Source organism: Gouania willdenowi, chromosome 10 (assembly GCF_900634775.1).
Source record: "Gouania willdenowi chromosome 10, fGouWil2.1, whole genome shotgun sequence".
In the NCBI taxonomy this organism is placed as follows: domain Eukaryota; kingdom Metazoa; phylum Chordata; class Actinopteri; order Blenniiformes; family Gobiesocidae; genus Gouania; species Gouania willdenowi.
In genome coordinates, this window is record NC_041053.1 from 33444785 (window position 1) to 33467192 (window position 22408).

General features: G+C 39.8%; 1 protein-coding gene and 2 long non-coding RNA genes across 3 annotated transcripts; all 3 read right to left on the minus strand.

Annotated features, from left to right (window-relative positions):
* Nucleotides 1-11261: 11261 nt before the first annotated feature.
* LOC114471603 (uncharacterized) lies at nucleotides 11262-12234 on the minus strand. Its single transcript, XR_003674994.1, has 3 exons — nucleotides 12185-12234; nucleotides 11685-12008; nucleotides 11262-11598 (listed from the first exon to the last, which is right to left on the minus strand). It is a non-coding gene; the product is annotated as an uncharacterized LOC114471603 (long non-coding RNA).
* A 3074-nt stretch (nucleotides 12235-15308) lies between these two features.
* Nucleotides 15309-16723, minus strand: LOC114470797 (uncharacterized). Its single transcript, XM_028459127.1, has 4 exons — nucleotides 16679-16723; nucleotides 16189-16488; nucleotides 15783-16100; nucleotides 15309-15319 (listed from the first exon to the last, which is right to left on the minus strand). The coding sequence occupies exons 1-4, from the start codon at nucleotides 16719-16721 to the stop codon at nucleotides 15309-15311; spliced, it is 672 nt and encodes a 223-aa protein (XP_028314928.1). The 5' UTR covers nucleotides 16722-16723.
* Nucleotides 16724-19169: 2446 nt separating this feature from the next.
* LOC114470568 (uncharacterized) lies at nucleotides 19170-19940 on the minus strand. Its single transcript, XR_003674889.1, has 3 exons — nucleotides 19883-19940; nucleotides 19382-19681; nucleotides 19170-19285 (listed from the first exon to the last, which is right to left on the minus strand). It is a non-coding gene; the product is annotated as an uncharacterized LOC114470568 (long non-coding RNA).
* Nucleotides 19941-22408: the final 2468 nt, after the last annotated feature.

Here is a 22408-nt window from a genome sequence, read left to right on the forward strand (position 1 = left end):
AGAGCCACGCCGAACGGGCAGCCGGCGGGCACCCGCCGCCGGGCCCAGAGCCAGCAGGGACCCCGACCCCAGGCCAGAGGGACCCGGAATGAACGCAGCACCAGGGCAGCCCGCCCAGGAGGACGACCACACCCCAAGCCGCATAAGGCACCAGGGGGCCGCCGGGAGTCTCCCCGCCGGCCCCCAGGCACCCCAAACCTAGCCCCCCATGGCGCCCCAAATCACCTATTGTGATGTCGGCCCGCGCCACGGGCTTTAGTTTTTTTATTTTTATTTTTTTTTTAAAAGCCAGGGCCCCCTCCAAGGGCCAAGCCAGACCGCCTTGTGCATCCCCAGCACCCTGCCTCACGGGGCACTGCCCAAGCAGGGGCCGTACCATTAGGTATGCAAGGGCGCGGCACGCGGCACCCGCCCCGAAAGACCCCCGCCAGGACCGGCCCGGCCAGCCAGCCAATCACCCCCGGGCCCAGGAGCACCCCCCGGGACCAGGACCCCCCAAGGGCAAGTCCCCGGGCCAAGCCCCCCGGGACGCACCCCCCACCCCCGCCCAGGACCCGGCCACAGCCAGCAGGACCGCACAGCCCCGGACAGCCCAAGGCCAGCAGCCCAGGGCCGCCGCCCCCGGGCAGCGCCAGCCACGGAGCAGCGCCACCCACCGGCCCGCGAGCAACCGGCGATCCCCACCGCGGGGACGGAGGCACCCCAAAGGCACACATCAAGTGCGGAACCGCAGCCCCGAGCCAAAGATGCCCCGGACCCACCCACCAGTCCGCAGATGGCAGGACAGACCCACCAGGCGGCCGACAGCAACCTCCACCACCGGAACAGCTAGCGCCGCCCCCCAGTAAACAGCATCGCTCCGAGGCACCTAGCAACCCCGCCCCAACCCCGGTGAGGACACCAGCACACCCCCAGCACACCCACCCCCCAAACCGGCGAGGCAGGCCGCCCCAGGCCCGCACACCGCGGGGCCCGCCCCCAAGGCCACCAGCCGACGAAACAAAGCACCAAGCCTCACCCAAGGGGAGGAAGCGTCCCCGCGCTCCACCAGGCCGACACCGCCCGGAAAGACCCCGCAAGGAGAGACCCCAGCAAAGCCCCCCCCGAGACCCACCGCCACGCCCGACCACATCATCCTCCATTCCCCAATGGAGAGGCACTTCCCTATCCCCTGTGTGAGTGTGTGTGTTCAGTGAATGTATGGGGTGTAATTAAAAGAAGGGGGATGGAGGGGAGCGGTGCTCCCCTCCTACCTCTGTGGATATACGTGTATGTGGTGTAATAGGCCGGAGGGTGTAAGTGAGGGTACACCCTCCGGGGGGTGGCATGTTGAGGTGTGATTAAAATTGGAGGGATTAGTCGGGTAACTAGAGGTGGGAGTGCCGCCCCCACGCCACTACATAGTGACACAGGTGGCGGCCCCCTCCACCCCCAGTCCCACCATCCAGCCCCCCAAGGGTTGGGTATGGGTGTGTGGTGCATATTGTGAATGGGCCAGACCAGCTGGGAGTGAGGTGAAGTGTACATGTAGGAGGACTGTCCGGTGCGAGCCGGGCCCGTCCGCGTGGCGGGCCACGCGAGATGGTAGATGGTGCAGACGGGCAAGCGGCACTGTGGGCCCCGGAGCAGCAAAGCCGGAGACCCCCCCCACGGCACCCCCAGACTGCGACGGCCCCGCGGAGCACAGCGGCACCCCCCACCCCCGGGCGCAGCCAGGCACCACCCCCGTCCCCCGGTGCCCCAGGGAGCGACCCCCGCCGCACGCCGGCCCAGAGCGCCGCCCCCCCGCCGCCAAGGAGAGCGGCCGAGCAGGGGGGAGGCCCGTGCCCGCACCAGGGCCAGCACAGGCCCACCCGGCGCCACGACACAACACCCTCCACCGGAAGGCGGCCCCGGCCCCCCCGACGAAAGAGGACACCATCCACCGCCAAGCAGGGCCACCCCGCCAGCCACGGACCGGCAAGCCCGAGTACCGAAGCACCCCCAGCCCGGTACCGCCATCCCACACCAACGGCGCCAGAAGAGCCCCCCCCCCCCCACGGAGGGGACCCCCGACGACCCACGCACCGGCACGAGACACCCCCCCGACGCCAGCGCACCCCGGACGACAGCGGGCCCCAGGCCACCAGCCCCGCCCCACCCAAGGCTGCGCAGCGCCGCCACGAGCCGCGGCTGGTCCCCGGGCAGATGACAGGAGAGCACGCCCCCGGACACCCAGACCACGGATCCACCCCCGGGACACCCCCGCCCCGGAATGGCGCCCACGGCGCCCAGCCAGCAGACCAGCCAATCCCGACGCGGATCCACCAGGCCAAGAGCCACGCACCGCGCCCCCGCACACCCACCCAACACGACCCCCGGGGAGGCCCCATAGCACCCCCCACCCCACACCCCCAGCCGTACTGGCCACACCGGAGGGGGGCCCCGCCCGGCCCGTCACGCAAGCGACATCCCTGGCGAAGGCGCGCCCCAGGGAGCCAAGCCGAGGACCCGCAAGGGCCGACGGAACAACCCACGGCCACACCCCGCCACCCAGCAACCCAGGAGGCAATCGCCGACCCCGGGCAGCAGCCACCCCCAAAGCCGCCCACACCCCGGATCCCCCCGGACCGGAGCCACGGACCCCACCACCCCAGGCCCCCCAACGGGACCACCCCCCAGCCAACCCATCCGGCACGGCACCGCCCGCCCCCCAGGCGGGAGCAACAGCCCCCCCACCAGCCCCCAGGCAAACGGGAGCCCCCCAAACCCAGCCCAACCGGATGGCGGGCGCAAGAGCAAAGGAGGAGGGGGGGGAGGACGAGACAGGGGGACAGGGAGCAAGGGGAAGGAGCGGCAGAGGAGCACGCAGGGCCCCAGCCCCAGAGGCCAACCAGATGCGCATGCAAGGGGCAACAGCGCCAAATCGAACAGCCCTGGGACCCTGTGAACACCCAGAAGGAATGCACACCCGCGCCGAGGCAGCCAGGCACCCCGGCAACCCTCCCCAGCCAACCCGGCCAGGACTACCCCAGAGGCCCAAGGGCGGCCCAGGCCTACAGTTGGACTAGTGCGTTAGTAAAAAGTGGTGCTGGCAGTCGCTTGCAGGCTAGATCATGAGGCTTTAAAAATTTAGATTTAATGCAATTAAAAAAGGAGTCCAACGCTCCTCAAAGCACATTATTTTTTTTTGTTTTCTGAGAGCAGACATCTTTTCCATGGAGATAAATTCTGTGAGGAGATTTTGCCATTGGTTTATGTTTAAGGATTTTTTGTCTTTCCAATTTAGTAATATTGTTTTTTTTGCTATGGCTAGTGCCGCAAGGATTGATTGTGATCGGTTTGCGGGAAGTTGAAGCATTGTCAGGTCTCCTATCAGACAAAGATTTAGAGATAAAGGAATTCTGCAGTCCAAAATGGAGGACAGTTTTTTCAGTAATTAGAATCCAAAAGTGTTGCACTGGGGAGCAAAGCCATAAGGCATGTAAATAGGAATCCGCTGTATTCTGGGTGCACTGAGAGCAGATGTCTGTTGGGGAGAAGCCCATTTTATGCATTTTCTGTTGGGTAATGTGGGATCTGTGGAGGACCTTGTATTGAATTAGCTGAAGATTTGTGTTTTTCGTCATCTTAAAAGTATTACGACAAATTTCTGTCCAGAAATCAATGCTCGGGGTGATTGAGAGTTCGGCCTCCCACTTAGCGATTGGTAAGTAATTACAGTTGGTGATCGAGAGAGCTCTGTATATTTTTGAGAGTTTTTTTGATTTTGTTGAGATTTTTTTCATATATATAGCCAGTTCTGGAGGTTGTAAAGTAGTTAAGTCTAGTGGAGTAGTTTTCTTTATTGTTTCTGTTACTTGTAAGTACTGTAGAAAGTTACATTTATTTATACCGAAAGCTTGGGTTAGATTATTATATGTCCTAAGCTTGTCATTTTCAAAGAGGTCTTGGAGATGAGTGATTCCACTCTCTTCCCATATCTTCAAATAAAGTGGTGTTTTTTTATTTTTAAAGTCGGGGTTGTGCCAGATTGGAGACAGTATACTAGTTTTTAATTGAACATTTGTGATGTCCAGGGCTTTCCACCATGCAGTCAGTGTGGAGGCAATTAGTGGGTTTTTAAAGCAGTTGTGATGTTTGAGGGTCGCAGTGATAAAAGGGAGATCAGAGAGTTTAATGTGTTTGCAGTCTAACTGTTCTATTTCTAACCAGGTGTTGTAGTAATCTTTTGGTTTTAGCCATTCTGTTAAATATAATATTTGGTTTGCTAAGTAATAATGCATGAAATTAGGGGCTTCTAAACCACCCTCGTCTTTGTTTTTTTGAAGGGTTGAAAGGCTTATTTTAGGTTTTTTATTTCTAGCATAGAATTTTGTAGTTGCAGAGTCTAATCTTTGAAACCATTGTTTTGGTGGTTTTAGTGGTATCATTGAGAACAGGTAGTTTATTTTAGGTAAGATTTTCATTTTAACTGAGGCTATCCTGCCAAGTAGTGAGATGGGGAGATTGTTCCATCTCCGCAGATCTTCTGTGACTTTGTCCAACATCGGATCATGATTTAGTTTAATTAATTCATTTAAGTTTGGTGATATATTTAAGCCTAGATATCTAATTGTATTTGTGGTGGAGGGGTGTTGTGGATTTTGGTTTGCAGGATTCCATGAATTTTTTGTCAAAGGGAGGATTGATGATTTTGTCCAGTTAATGGAATAGTCTGATAATTTAGAGAAGCTGTTTATTAGATTAAATACTTCCTCCAAAGAGGATTGTGGTTCTTCCAAATAGAGTAAGATGTCATCCGCGTAAAGATTAATTTTGTGTTCTGAGATGGATGAGTGGATTCCTTTAATAACAGAGTTCTGACGTACAGATGCTGCGAGAGGTTCAACGAATATTGCAAAAAGCAAAGGTGAGAGTGGGCAGCCTTGTCTGGTTCCCCTCTGCAGTGTGAAGCTTTGAGATGTTATTTTGTTTGTGGTTACTGAAGCCTTAGGTTTATTGTACAGGGTGGAGATCCATTGGATGAATGATTCTCCGAAGCCAAATTTGCCAAGGACAGCTAGGAGGAACGACCAGTTAACTCTATCAAATGCTTTTTCTGCATCGAGTGACAAGATTATTTTTTTCTTTTTAGAGTTCTGTGCCATGTTGATCACATTAAACAGTCTTCTCACATTGTCTGTGGAGTGTCTATTTTTAATAAATCCTGTCTGGTCTTGGTGTATAATTGACTGTACTACTTTCTCTAACCTGGATGTGAGTGCTTTGGAAATAATTTTTAAGTCTGTGTTAATAAGTGAGATGGGACGATAGCTTGAGGGTAATATGGGGTTTTTGTCTGGTTTAAGTAACAATTTAATGTTCGCTGTATTCATGTGACCTCTTACATGCCCTTTATTTTTGATCTCTGTTACTACTCTGAAAAATAGTGGAGCCAGCATTGACCAGAAATGTTTTAGGAATTCAGCAGGGAACCCATCTGGACCTGGTGCTTTGCCTGTTGACATGCTGTCTAAAGCATTTTGTAATTCTTGTAAGGTTAATGGTGAGTCTAAGGTGGTTTTCTGATCTATAGTGAGCTGTGGTAGGTTTAGTTTATTAAGAAAGGTTTTAATATCTTCCGGGTCAGGGTTTAAATTTGATGAGTATAAGTTTTGATAATAATCATGAAAAATGTTATTAATGTCCTGAGGTAGGTTTAAAGTTTGACCTGCATTATCAGAAATTGCTGCTATAAAGGAATTTTCTTTATTGTGTTTGAGCTGATTTGCTAAATATTTGCCTGATTTATTATTGTAGTCAAAGTTTTGGTATCGTAATTGTTGCAAAATGAAGTCGGTTTTTTTAGATAAGATGATATCCAGATTAAGTTTTGTATTTTGGAGTTTTTCCCATAAAAGTTCAGACGGGTTAGCTGCGTATTCTTCCGTAAGTTTTTTGATCTTTTCTTCAGTTGTTTTTTCTGTTATCTGTTCCTGTTTTTTCTTAAAAGAAGAGTATGATATAATCTTCCCTCTAATGACAGCCTTGCCAGTTTCCCAGAGTAAGGACGGTGATATTTCCGGGGAGTCGTTTGTCAATAGAAAGTCCTCCCATTCTTTTCTTATAATTTTTTCAAATTCACTGTCATTAAGTAATGAGGTGTTAAAGCGCCATAGAGAGGATACTTTCTGATTAGAGTCACACTGCAGGGAGAGGGATATTGGGGCATGATCGCTAATAATTATAGGATGTATTTTAGAGGACATCTTATGTACGATGGAATTATTTGAAAGAAAAAAGTCAATTCGGGAGAAGGATTTATGCACGGGGGAGAAGAAGGTATATTCTTTTTTAGTTGGGTTATTCAGTCTCCATACATCTCCTATTCCAAGATCTTCCATGTAATCCATTAATACTTTAGCGGATCGAGATGGTTTTGTATTTGAGCACTTACTAGATCTGTCCAATGATGTGTTGAGCACCAGATTGAAGTCACCTCCGATGATTAAAGATGAGTCTGCAGAAAGGTCTGAAAGCTCTGAGAAAATTCTATGGAAAAATCAGGGTCATCATTATTGGGGGCATATATATTTAGAATTGTGAAACATTTGTTATAGATTACTACTTTGATAATAATATATCTACCCTCTGGGTCTATGACGGAGTTGATTATGTTAACGGGTAACCTTTTGTTGAGAAGAACCGAGACTCCTCTTTGTCTGGAATTGAAACATGAATTATATATCTTGTTAAAATTTGAATCTGTCAGGGATTTTTCTTCTGATTTAAGTAAGTGAGTTTCTTGAAAGAAGACAATGTCTGCATTTAATCTTGATACATAGTCAAATATCTTAATCTTTTTAGCCTGCGAGCGAATGCCACGCACATTCCAAGAAGCTACTGTAAACTGATACATAGAATGAGGTGAGTGTTAGTCCATACAGGTGTGAGCATAAGTGAGAATCTGTGAGCATTTGTGCACTGTGTTGTAAAAAGCTTGGATGCAAGGAAAGAAAGAAGAGGAGACACATTTATCATGCGATAGCACCACGGGGTAAAGGACTGGATTGAATAGGTTAGTGAAAAGCACAAACATACAACGACAACATCCAATATCAAAAGAGTAAAAGGAGCAAGGGGTAATTATAGGAGGTATAGGAGGTGGGGGGTGTTGTGGGTGTTGAGTGAGTATGAAACAAAAAAAAGAGTGAGGGGTTCGAGACGAGTGAGTTGACATGAGGGTAGAGAGTGTCCTGTGAGAGAGTACGTGCCAAAAAGTGTTTACCAAAATCTAAGCCAATATGTAGCATACATACAAACATACATACATACACACACGTGTCTATATATACCTATCCATGTTTTTATTTTAGTGTTATTATTATCTTTATGTATTTATTTATTTTAATTATTATTATTGTTATATATATATTTATTTATATTATTTTTATTTTTGGAGTTATCATTATTTTATATTTATTTCCTCTATTTTTATATATATATATATATGCATACATATACACATATACATACACATACATATACAAACATATACATACATATACATACACATACATATATATACATATACACATATATATATATATATATATACACACACACATACATATACATACACATACACACACATCTAGACACACTTTTTTTTTTTTTTTAAATGTATTTATTGTTTTTATTTGCTTTCTTTTTTTTTTTTTTTTTTTTTTTTTTTTTTTTTTTTAATGTACGGATATATATATACATACACACACATACAACATATATATTTATTTAAACTTTTTTTTTTTTTTTTTTTTTAAATAATGCTACCTTAGCTTCACCATAAGTGGAGAATTATCCTTTCAATGTTAACTCACATAACACCTGTGTTTTGTTTTTTTTTGTTTTTTTTTTTTTACTTCATTATTATTATTGTTTTTAGATTTGTCTTTCTCAGTAGAGCCAGGGCGTGATGTTTAAGTCCCTAAACAGTTGGCCATCTATGTAAAGCTTGTCTACAACCAGTTTGGAATTTTTGCCTTTCTGTCGGTTTTCTTTAAAGATAGGATACAGGGTTTTTCGACGTTCGTTTATTTCCCGAGGGAATTGATCGTTCATGCCGAATTGCGTACCTTTAAGTTCCCGACCTTTACTTTTAACCTGGATCTTCTGTTGAAAGTGCTCAAATTTGGCAATGATGGGACGTGGACGGTTTCCTCTACGTGGTCCAAGGCGATGGACACGGTGAAATGTGATGTTTTTCACGGTTTCTGCCGGGATTTTAAGCGCCGACGACATGAAGTCTTTCAGCAGAGCATGTGGGTCATCGTTGGGGGTTTCTGGAATACCTGAGAATATTACTCATACTGCGAGATTGGATATCCAGGACTGATTCTTTAAGAAACTTGTTTTCTTTTTTCAGCTCTTTTACCTCGGAGCTCACCGCAGATAAAGCCGAATGGATATCATGGTTATCTTTTTGTAAGTCCTGGATTTGTTGATAGGCAAATTCCAGGCTGACTTTCATCTGATTTTTAGTTTTATAAAATCTCAGTTCTGATTGACTTCATGTGACAATGAGTGTCTTACAGCAGCTTCTCAGAATGTGTTTCTATCTTTGAAACACAGGTGTGATGCAGGTGTTTATTAATTGCAATGAAATAACTTTTGTGTGCTCTTCTTTTCTTCAAGTAAAGCAGGCAACAAACAATACCACGAACTAAAATTAACAACATCCAGAGAGATGCAACAACTCTGTTCACTCCAATGGTTGTTTTTTACAGTAATGGCGGCTCATGGAGCCTCACATTTTGTCCCTGAAGTTAAGTGAGTAGTTGACTGTTGTAGCGCATTGAAGCTACTGCAGATGAGACAGTTTGTGATGCAATTTAGACATTTAAATATTCATATTGATTATTATTATTATTTTTAATGATCCCTTTTTTTTAAGGAAATTAAAGAAAATTCAAAGTAATACAAACTGTATCCAATACTTATTAACATATATTTTTTAACCAAACTAATGTTGGCCTTGACTACGTCAAAAAAGCAGGTAAACTAGCTTCTATAGTGAAGAATACAGATATAAAAAAAACACAAAATTGAGAACAGTAACAAAAGAAAGGTGCATTTCAGTTCAGGGTGTCGGAATATGAAACAATGTAAATTATGAAATCAATTATTAAGCTCCCTTAAATACACAGACAGCTTTACTCAAAGTGTTCCCACTGTGTGAGAAGCAACTTCTTGGCAGTGATAATTCTGGAAGAAAGAAAACACTCATTCCTAGAATGATCATCTTTAAATCAGGAACTAGTTGAATTTAAGGGATTTCATAATATTCTAAAAATATTTATCCAATAATTGGGAACTTTGGGGCATAATGCGTCCTTCAAGATACAACTCTATTCCTTCATCTACAGTATGTGCTCAGTGGTGCTGGTTTTCTCCTCCTCCACAGATGCATGTATTGTACAGTACACCTTGTACAAATGTTAACGCACATATTAGCAGTGTTGGGAACGTTTCTTCAAAAAAGTAATTAGTTATAGTTACTCACTACTTGTTCCAAAAAGTAACTGAGTTAGTAACTGAATTACTCTATAATTAAAGTAACTCATTACCAAGAAAAGTAACTATTAGCGTTACTGTTAAAAAAAAAAAAAGTTGCTATATGTCAAAGAATTCAGATTTTTTAGATGTGTGTGTCGTCGTGAGGTGCTTCATTAATTTAGAGTTGCTTACAACGGATGTCGACGAAGTCTTCACTCCTGGTTATAATGAACACTTCACATACACGTTCTTACCTTTGACCACAATTAATTTAAAGTAGTGTTTGTATCGTCACCTTAAAAATGACAACAATTCATCAGACTGCTCCACGTTCGCCATCTCTGCTGCTTCATCAAATCTGTAGTGGTTGTGTGCGCGCGTGTGTGTGTGTGTGTCACGTGTGCTGGCACGTCGCCTTAGCCAATCATAATCGCTCACCTTGTTTTTAACCCACCTCCTCACAACAGCTGAGTATGAAGCCGGGGATGCTTTCGGATAAAAGTTTATTCAATCAATACATGTAACGCACCGCATTTAACGTTCAGTAACAATAACGGCGTTGTAACGGTGTAAAAAGTAATTAGTTAGATTACCCCGTTACTGAAAAACAAACGCCGTTATTTTAAACGCCGCTATTTTAAACGCCGTTTTTCCAAACACTGCATATTAGTAAGTTGAAAAAAGTGGAAATATTTTAAGCTGTTAGCCCAGGTGAGATTCAAACCAGAGACCTTCTGATTACAAGCCCAGCATCTTTAACCACTAGGCACCACTCCACTATATAAAATAAAATCCATCCCTCTTTTTTTTTTTTTTTTTTTTTTTGTAGTATGATCAGAAACTTAGGTTTCTTTACTCATCATACATGGTAGTGAAAATCTTAAAGATTATCAGCTCATAGCAGGACACATTTAACAACCCCACATATATTCACATCACTGATCAATTTATTGAAAGTAAATGCAATTATTTCTAAAGTAAAAAACATTTAAAAATCAAAATTGGAGGTAAAAAGCAAATGTTTTTTTTTTTAAAGCAATTGACATGAATACCAAACCTAAAGCATAGACATACAGACTAAAGAACAGCAATGAATATCAAAATAAATGAGTATGAATGTTAAACTGAACATCAAATCTGTTTCAGGCTGAACACTGCCTTTTTCAGTGGGTCATTCAATTTGCAGGTAGAAGTTTGCTGAAACACTACAACAGTGTAGATTCTTCCTTGTTGCCAACTTGTTTTGTTGAAGACTGAAGCAGAGTAAACCTGTGGATCCTCGTCTCCCTGGACAAAAATAAAGTTTAGAAAAAGCTATGTTTGAATTTACAGTTTTGATTTTCTTACAGAAAATGGGGAATAAAAAAAATCACACAAAATTAACACCTTACCCACTGACCGTGGAGATCACCACTGGCTGATCCAACACCTTTTGGGATTTTGAGAAATATTAGATATTAAACAGAAATTATATAATATATTAATAATGTTCATCATAGTTTTTGGGATATTTTTTTTTACTTCTTACCATAACAGCAACTGGTGCATGTTTTCTTCTTCATGGAACAAATGCAGTAGACTAAAACAATCACAGTGATGGTCAACGCAGAACAAATGAGACAGAGTACTGTGATGGACCAATGTAAATGCTGCTCATGGAGGTCTATAGGAATAAAAACAACAGTCAGTAAAAGTCATTTTCCCTTTTTTAAAATAGGCTCAGATGTTTGCAGGTACCTTCAGTGTTCAGATGTGTCTCTTGACCCCAAAGGATGTGTCCACATGCAGCCACAGCACAGTGATAAATCCCTGCATCAGAGAAGTTCCTGGAGAAACTATAGAAACATCTCTGTGCAGACGGAGTCCTCAGACTGCTGTGACAGTCCTCACCACCATCATTGTGAGTGTAAATAAAACTGGGATGGGATTTATCCAACGCAGATTTAAACCAGTAAAAAGCAGGACTGTTGGAGCACATTTTATTTTCAGAGTTGGATAATAGTGAACACTTCACTGAGGTTTGGACTCCTGGATAAACAGTAGGAGGCTCCTGAATGATGGAGCTGATATCAGATTCTGTTTCTGGAACGTAAAAAACATATTTGAATAAACATGTTATACAGGCGTCATTTTCCCAATTAAACAAAGACTAGACATGTTTCAATTACCTTTAACTTTTATAAAATGTCCCGTCACAAATGTCCAATTTAGCCACTCATTTTTCACACAGTAGTACAGGCCGGTATCATTCAGCTTAGCTTCACTGATACGGAGAACAAAGGTTCCAGGCTCTTGTTTTGTTGTGATGTGATCAAATTTTCCATCAATTTCTTCATTATCAAATAAATATGTTCCTCCCAAGAATTCAGGAAAGTGCCCAGAAATAATTCTAATCCAGAACAATTTTTTATTAGGTGAAGGTTTGAGACGATCACAAGTAAGAGTCACATTTTGTTTAACATCCACAGTCAATGTCTCCAACTGAAAACTGCCTGAAAAAAAGAAGAAAAAACTTAATCAAAAACCAAAGTAAAACACAAGAAGAAAGTCAGAAACTCATGATAAAAAACCTACTTTACACAAATAAAGTTTACAATCCAATTACGATAAATGTATTAATTCTAATGTTGAAAACACTGAATTAAAAACATTTTTAAAGTTTACTTACTTACAACACGGAGCATCAACAGCCAAAGATAAAAGATCTGCATTTTGTTCGTAATGCATTTACGCTTTATTGCGCTTACAGTAATGTACTCTCAGTAAGTGGGAGGAGCCACTATTAGGCACAATATGATTGGTTTGTGAGTGTTGATGTTTTTTTTCTTCTACCACAATGGAAATAACTCAACCAATTTTCCACTCCATAGACATGTCTATAACACACACACACAAACACACACACACACACACACACACACACACACACACACGCACACACACACACACACACACACACACACACACACACACACACACACACACACACACACACACACACACACACACACACACACACACACACACACACACACACACACACACACACAGGGAAAGAGAGCATTTTTTTATGACTTCATTTTCTTGAAATGAAAAAACACAAATAAATCAATGATGTTGAGGTTGAAGCGATGAGCCTGTTTACATACACAATAAAGCATTTCTGATTACTGAAGTTTCAGATATTAGTTAAATAATATGATTGCCTTTATCAGGTCTCAAGTTTCCATTTTTTTTGGCTTCATTTGGACAAAAATACCCAATTACCTTTGAGCATATTTTAATCCACAGTGATCTAAAAGGACAGTACATCTTCTCTAGGCTCTATAGATGAGGTTCAGAAATCCAGGAGCGTGACGCAATTTTTCAGCCAATCAGAGATCTGACCAATTTATTAATTTTCAGAGGCAGAGTGAGAACAGATGGAATAAATCAAAAGTAACCCTAAGAGAAACATATCCAAGGTGGAGAGATCAGATGCAATTCATTTTTCAATCTGGATGAACCAGTTTTTTTTTTTGTATTTTTCAATGTGTGTCTGATCGGCCCTGAAACTCTGTTAGTTTGGTTTGAACAATCACACAACTGTGAAGTGTTCACATGACTTCAAGGTCAGCAGCATATGGGAGCTAGACTGTACTGTGATATATGGCTAAGACACATTTGTACCAAACTCCTCCTGGTACAAGGAGGGTCCAGCAATGAAGATACTCAGATACACGCACACAGAGATAGATGGAGATGCACAGAAAATGGAGAAACACAGGAGTCTTCCTCTGGCCACCTGTGGGTAGACTCCTCCTTTTTTCATTGCAAAAACTCATTAAACTTTGCATTGAAATTATACTCTTCAATTAAAAGATCCGGGAAGAAAGTAGAGAAAAACCTTACAACAGTAACTACAGAGTGATACCTGCTTTCAGTCTGTAAAACATCAGAAAAGTCATTAATAACACAAGAAAAAGTCACATATTTTGTCACTAGTCGGTTCTGAGAGAAAAAGTTGCTCAGAGGAGTTACTAAAAAAACTCACAGTTGTGCACGTTTACGAGGATGCTGGTGGATTTGAAACAGGAAGGGGAGGGGGAGCGTGGTAGTTTTATTTCTAGTATCACAGATTCTACATACTGCATCCTTGGTGGTGGATGGTGCATTAAGATGACAAATTAGGCTAATAAATCCTCTGCAGCTCACCTGCACTGACATACACTTGGTTCTCCACCTGTTCCTTCTGCATTCACTCACCTCTCTTTCTTCTGTTCATAAGCTTGCTCCCACCTGGTAATATTATTAGCTTCATCAGGATCAGTTGCTTTGTAGAGTTTGAGACTAAGTTCACAACATGCTAAACTTAGACTGGAGCCACCACAGCCAATCACTCAATAGCCCACCACTAAGCCCCACCTCCTGAGTCGACCCTCACTAACACTAATCCTCACCATTACTGAACAATTTCTCATTCTCATGAAATCATCACTGTGCTACAACAGCTGTCATTCTCTGTCTACCTTATCAATTTCTGTTTTAAAATGAATTATTCAAAACTTAACATGTTTGTTTAAACATACTAAGGGTTTGTGTTTAACACCAGGATAACCACAATGATAACATATTAAAGCTTATTACAATATTCAACCATACATACCCTTTAAATTTCTTTCTTGATTTAGATATGGCTCTACTTTTTCATGGGTTATAATATTCCCATTATTTGTTTTTAGTTGGACAGGGGTGTGGTTTCCCTTCAGTAGGATAATGGAAAATTAAACAAACTCTAAAGTTATTGTGTGTTTTGTTTATGGATTTCTTTAATCATGAGGTTTTCTTGATTTATTTCCCACACAATAAAAATAAAGAAAAATTATGTTGTTCCTGATATTTTTTTTTGTTTATATTATGTAAATGTTTTGATATATTTGCGATTTGTTCATTTGTCAAATATTATGATTTTCACTTTTTCAGCCATTTATTATTTAATCTCCTGTGCCTCCTTAATCCTGTACAATGTCTGGTATTTAAAATCCAATTTACATCAGGCATAAGGCAGTGGTTGATTCTGGAAAAACAAATAAGTGACGGACACTTTTATTTGAAATTAAATTGTATATAAATATATATATATATGGTGTAATAGTCACACTACAATGACAGACTAAATGATTCCTGAATTCATCACTAAAAATTTAAAATATTCAAATAAACAAAAAAAAAGAAGTGCTTTTATTTCTCAAAATTTCAAATGTGCATTTTTAAAAAGGACAAAAAACACATTTGAATCATATAAAAATCAGTCGATCAGAAGGTTAACTTTTATTTATAAAAACTAACAAAGAATAACACTGGATTGAAATTTTGAGTGATTTCAAAATTTTTAAAATAATTTACACGGAAGCAACAACGCATACAAAGTTATTTTACTTATCACATGTACATTTACAGTAGTCTGACACAAATACGAGTATATTTCATTCTAAAAGAAAATAATTAAGAACATTTTGATAATCAAATTAATGTGTGAAAGTGACAATAATAAACATGAAGGGTTAAGCAACAAAACTTTAATTTTACAAACCAATATTTCAAGAACTTGTAAATTTAAAAGAAGAAATCTTTGACTTCAAATTAAAAGTTTAACCAAGTTTACATCACTACCCTAATTTACCATTTCTTGATTAGTCACACGAACACAAACATCACTGTAGATTGTTTCCTTCTTTGGTAATCGAGCCATTTTTCTCTCTGCTTTGCCAGTTTTTCTCCCGCTGAATGTTGGTGTGGAGTAAACCAGTGATTCACCATTTGTCTGAGATGAAAAAAAACAACAACTTTTAAAAGTTAAAAAAAAATGAGGCAAAATAATTTTGTCTTTAAAGCCATACCTGTTGATCTTGGGAGTCATTGGTGATTGATCTCATACCTGTTTAAAAAGGTACAATAAAATGTGATTATTTAAAAAATATATATATTTTTGATAAAAAAAGTTTTTTTTAAAAATGTTTATAATTTGTGAGATTTTTATTTTATTTTACCATAACAGCAACTGCTGCATGTTTTCTTCTTCATGGAACAAATGCAGTAGACTAAAACAATCACAGTGATGATCAACGCAGCACAAATGAGACAGAGTACTGTGATGGACAAATGTAAACGCTGCTCATGGAGGTCTATAGGAATAAAACCATCAATCAGTGAAAGTCATTTTTCCTTTTTTAAAAATAGACTCAGATGTTTGCAGGTACCTTCAGTGTTCAGATGTGTCCCTTTACCCCAAAGGATGTGTCCACATGCAGCCACAGCACAGTGATAAATCCCTGCATCAGAGAAGTTCCTGGAGAAACTATAGAAACATCTCTGTGCAGACGGAGTCCTCAGACTGCTGTGACAGTCCTCACCACCATCATTGTGAGTGTAAATAAAACTGGGATGGGATTTATCCAACGCAGATTTAAACCAGTAAAAAGCAGGACTGTTGGAGCACATTTTATTTTCAGAGTTGGATAATAGTGAACACTTCTCTGAGGTTTGGACTCCTGGATAAACAGTAGGAGGCTCCTGAATGATGGAGCTGATATCAGATTCTGTTTCTGGAACATAGAAAACATATTTGAATGAACATGTAATACAGGCATGTAATTTTTTCAATTAAACAAAGACTAGACATGTTTCAATTACCTTTAACTTTTATAAAATGTCCCGTCACAAATGTCCAATTTATCCACTCATTTTTCACACAGTAGTACAGGCCGGTATCATTCAGCTTAGCTTCACTGATACGGAGAACAAAGGTTCCAGGTTCTTGTTTTGTTGTGATGTGATCAGATCTTGCAGGGACCTTTGTTCCGCCCAAGAACTCAGGCCAGTGACCCGAAATAATTCTTATCCAGAATATGTTTGAAGGTTCTTGATAAGCACAAGTAATTGCCACATCTTGTTTAACATGGACAGTTTTGATCTGAAAGTGAACGATGCTGCCTGAAAAAACCCAAAATTTGAACTCATCATCAACAGCAAAATCAATACACTTTGTCGTTAGTACAACTCTTTATATACAATGTTAAATCACTTAACATTTGAAAACAACCAACTTTAGAATCAAATTACAATAGATATTTGTATTTTAATATTCAAATCGAATTGGCCAAATTTTTTAAATTTTACTTACTTACAACACGGAGCATCAACAGCCAAAGATAAAAGATCTGCATTTTGTTCGTAATGCATTTAAGTCTAAGTTATTGCGCGCTTACAGTAATGTACTCTCAGCTGGTGGGAGGGGCCACTATTAGACATGATATGATTGGTTTCTAAGTGTACTGATGTTTTTGTTTTATACCACAGTGGAAATAACTCAACCATTTTTCCACTCTGCAGACATGAAAGGTCAGATACAACACACACACACACACACACACACACACACACACACACACACACACACACACACACACACACACACACACATACACACACACACACACACACACAAACACACACACACACACACACACACACACACAAACACACACACACACACACACACACACACACACACACACACGACTTATCCAAACCCATTGATGTGTGGTGTTTTTTAATGACCCCTTTTTCTTTTTTTTTTTGAGAAAATTAAAAAAAAATAAAAGTAATACAATCTGTATACAATACGTATGAACAAATGATGACATCAATTATTAAGCTCCCTTAAATACACAGACAACTTGACTCAAAGAAACTCACAAAATAACAACAAATACACTGAAAATAACTCCAAAAACACATGAAAAATAAGGAAATACCAAATACACAGGAAATGACTTACAATTAAAGAAAATTCAAATAAAAACATACTGTATACAATACATATCACATTTTTTAACAAATTTAATGTTGGCCTTAACTACATCAAAAAAGCAAGTAAGCTCGCTGTTTACACTAATCATTAATACAAATTTACCTTAGGGAAAAAACTATTTATGGAACTACATATATTGTATACACGTACATATGATGGTGTACTGTATAAATGTTGTCAATAAATGCAGTTATTGACAACAAATTTTAAAAAATCCCAGTTATGTCAATGGATTTGAATTGCCCACCAATAACTTCTGTGACTAAATTCAGTCTTACATGAATCACGTGACGGTCAAACATTTTGGATTTCTGTTGTCACAACTCTCTCTCTATACGGCTCTGGGCAAAATAAGACACTGGGGAGGAAGAGGACCACCCACCCACCCATCTATCCATCAGCTGATCAAACTATCATATGGATTATAATGATACATTAGAGATATTAAGGTTAACAGGGTCTTGAAGAAATGGAAATTTATAATTTCATCAAGACATATTTTTATATCTGGAGGTTCTTTCTTTTTCCACTGTGTGAGAAGCAACTTCTTGGTCGTGATAATGCTGGAAGAAAGAAAACACTTCTGAGAATTGTTTAGTGTTATGGTGTCTGATATTCCTAGAATGATCATTTTTAAATCAGGAACTCGTTGAATTTTAAAGATTTCAATATTCTAAAAATATTTATCCAATAGTTGTGAACTTTGAGGCATAATGCCTCCTTCAAGATGTAACTGCATTCCTTCATCTACAGTATGTGCTCAGTGGTGCTGGTTTGCTCCTCCTCTACAGATGCATGTACAGTACAGTACACCTTGTACAAATGTTAATGCACATATTAGTAAGATGAAGAATTTACAAAAAGTGTAAATATTTTAGGCTGTTGGCCCTACGTCTTTTACCACTAGGCCACCACTCCTCTATATAAAATAAAATCCACCATTTAGGTTTATTTCCTCATCATACATGGTAGTGAAAATCTTATAAAGATTATCAGCTCATAGCAGGACAGATTTAACAACCCCACATTTATTCACATCATTGATCAATTTATTGAAAGTAAAATGCATTTACAATATTTTTAAAGTAAAGAACATTTAAGAATCAAAATTAGACGTAAAATCAAATATTTACGCTAGTTTTAATGCAATTGACATGAATAACAGACCTAAAGCATAGACATACAGACTAAAGAACAGCAATGAATATCAAAATAAATGAGTATGAATGTTAAACTGAACATCAAATCTGTTTCAGGCTGAACACTGCCTTTTTCAGTGGGTCATTCAATTTGCAGGTAGAAGTTTGCTGAAACACTACAACAGTGTAGATTCTTCCTTGTTGCCAACTTGTTTTGTTGAAGACTGAAGCAGAGTAAACCTGTGGATCCTCGTCTCCCTGGACAAAAATAAAGTTTATTTTTGAATTTACAGCTTTGATTTTCATACAGAAATGGGGAATAAAAAAAAATCATTAAGCTTTTATTAACACCTTACCCACTGACCGTGGAGATCACCACTGGCTGATCAAACACCTTTTGGGATTTTGAGAAATAATGTATATTAAACAAAAATTATATAATATATTAAAAGCGTTCATCATAGTTTTTGGAAGTTTTTTTTTTTTTACTTCTTACCATAACAACAACTGCTGCATGTTTTCTTCTTCATGGAACAAATGCAGTAGACTAAAACAATCACAGTGATGATCAACGCAGCACAAATGAGACAGAGTACTGTGTTGGACAAACGCAAACGCTGTTTGTGGAGGTCTATAGGAATAAAACCAACAAAAGCAGGACTGTCGGAGCACATTTTATTTTCAGCGTTTGATAATAGTGAACACTTCTCTGAGGTTTGGACTCCTGGATTAACAGTAGGAGGCTCCTGAATGATGGAGCTGTTATCAGATTCTGTTTCTGGAACATAGAAAACATATTTGAATGAACATGTAATACAGGCATCATTTTACCAACTAAACAAAGAGTTGTAAAAAACAAACATGTTTCTATTACCTTTAACTTTTACAAAATGTCCCGTCACAAATTTCCAACGTCGCCAATCATGTGTCACACAGTAGTACAGGCCGATATCATTCAACTTAGCTTCACTGATATGGAGAACAAAGGATCCAGACTCTTGTTTTGTTGTGATGTGATCAGATTTAGCAGGGAACTCTATTCCGCCCAAGAACTCAGGCAAGTGACCCGAAATAATTCTTATCCAGATTATGTTTGAAAATTTTTTAGAATCACACGTAAGTTCCACATCTTGTTTAACATGGACAGTTTTGTTCTGAATGTGAAGGATGCTGCCTGAAAATAAAACAAAATAAGTAAAACAACCAAAAAATAGAACTCATTATCAACGGCAAAATCCAAACATTTTGTATTATTACAACTCATCATATACAAAGTTAAATCACTAAAAAGTTTGAAAGACACCAATTATAGAATAGAAATTACAATAGATATATTAATTCTAATGTTGAAATCAATTCTTTAAATTTTACTTACTTACGACATGGAGCATCAACAGCCAAAGACAAAAGATCCGCATTTTGTTCATAATGCATTCACGCCAAGTCTGTTGTTGCGCGCTTACAGTAATGTACTCTCAGCTGGTGGGAGGGGCCACTATTTAACATGATATGATTGGTTTCTAAGTGTACTGATGTTTTTATTTTTTTACCACAGTGGAAATAACTCAACCATTTTTCCACTCTGCAGACATGAAAGGTCAGATACAATACACACACACACACACACACACACACACACACACACACACACACACACACACACACACACACACACACACACACACACACACACACATCAAATACTGTGATTGGCTGAGATGGAATTTGATGACATTTTGGAGGCAGTTTATAAACCACCACTATTGGCCACGCCCCTCCAATAAAAACAAGCACCTGTCACCATCTTGGATTGAGAGAATTATGACTCGAGAGGTAGAGTGACTTTTGGGTCATGACCCCAATTTGATGAAACAAATATTAATATTAAAACATATGTTTTTTACCTAATACTAGACATTTCAGGTAACCCCATTTTCATTCCAGGCGACCACAGGTTGATTATGGAATATTTCAGAGAATGACTGGGCATGTTTCCTCTGCTCCAGGAGCCTCGCCCATAATCAAGACATCTTTTGAATTTCCAGCCCAGACACACGTCACCCTAAACCTCAGGGTTTAGTTACTGTTTTAATTATTATTTTAAATAAAGCTGGAAAGACAAACAAATACAACAACAAATAGGGTGATCATGTTGAGGTCATAACAATAACATAATTAAACATTTATTTTCTGATTTTTAGTTTTATATATTCTCAGTTCTGATTGACTTCATGTGGCAATGAGTGTCTTACAGCAGCTTCTCAGAATATGTTTCTATCTTTGAAACTCAGGTGTGATGCAGGTGTTTTGCTTTTGTTTCATGTGTGCAAACTGGAACGACTGGGAAAGACCTTCTGTTTAAAATGTTTTTATTAGAACATTTTAGACAGTATTTAAATATACACTATAAGTATGCAATTAAATAACTTTTGTGTGCTCTTCTTTTCTTCAAGTAAAACAGGCAACAAACAATACCACGAACTAAAATTAACAACATCCAGAGAGATGCAACAACTCTGTTCACTCCAATGGTTGTTTTTTACAGTAATGGCGGCTCATGGAGCCTCACATTTTGTCCCTGAAGTTAAGTGAGTAGTTGACTGTTGTAGCGCGTTGAAGCTACTGCAGATGAGACAGTTTGTGATGCACTTTATACATTTAAATAATCATATTATATATTATTATTATTATAAGCGTATCTAAACCCATTAACGTGTGGTGTTTTTAATGATCCTTTTTTTAAGGAAATTAAGAAAATTCAAAGTAATACAAACTGTATCCAATACATTTTAACATGTATTCTTTAACCAAACTAATGTTGGCCTTAACGTGTGCTGTCACGTCGCCTTAGCCAATCATAATCGCTCACCTTGTTTTTAACCCACCTCCTCACAACAGCTGAGTATGAAGCCGGGGATGCTTTCGGATAAAAGTTTATTCAATCAATACATGTAACGCACCGCATTTAACGTTCAGTAACAATAACGGCGTTGTAACGGTGTAAAAAGTAATTAGTTAGATTACCCCGTTACTGAAAAACAAACGCCGTTATTTTAAACGCCGTTATTTTAAACGCCGTTTTTCCAAACACTGCATAATAGTAAGTTGAAAAAAGTGAAAATATTTTAAGCTGTTAGCCCAGGTGAGATTCAAACCAGAGACCTTCTGATTACAAGCCCAGCATCTTTAACCACTAGGCACCACTCCTCTATATAAAATAAAATCCACCATTTAGGTTTATTTCCTCATCATACATGGTAGTGAAAATCTTAAAGATTATCAGCTCATATCAGGACAAATTTAACAACCCCACACTAATTCACATCATTGATCAATTTATTGAAAGTAAATGCAATTATTTGTAAAGTAAGAAACATTTAAAAATCAAAATTGGAGGTAAAAAGCAAATGTTTTTTTTTTTAAAGCAATTGACATGAATAACAAACCTAAAGCATAGACATACAGACTAAAGAACAGCAATGAATATCAAAATAAATGAGTATGAATGTTAAACTGAACATCAAATCTGTTTCAGGCTGAACACTGCCTTTTTCAGTGGGTCATTCAATTTGCAGGTAGAAGTTTGCTGAAACACTACAACAGTGTAGATTCTTCCTTGTTGCCAACTTGTTTTGTTGAAGACTGAAGCAGAATAAACCTGTGGATCCTCGTCTCCCTGGAAAAAAATAAAGTTTATTTTTGAATTTACAGCTTTGATTTTCATACAGAAAACGGGGAATAAAAAAATCACACAAAATTAACACCTTACCCACTGACCGTGGAGATCACCACTGGCTGATCCAACACCTTTTGGGATTTTGAGAAATATTAGATATTAAACAAAAATTATATAATAAATTAATAATGTTCATCATAGTTTTTGGGATATTTTTTTTTACTT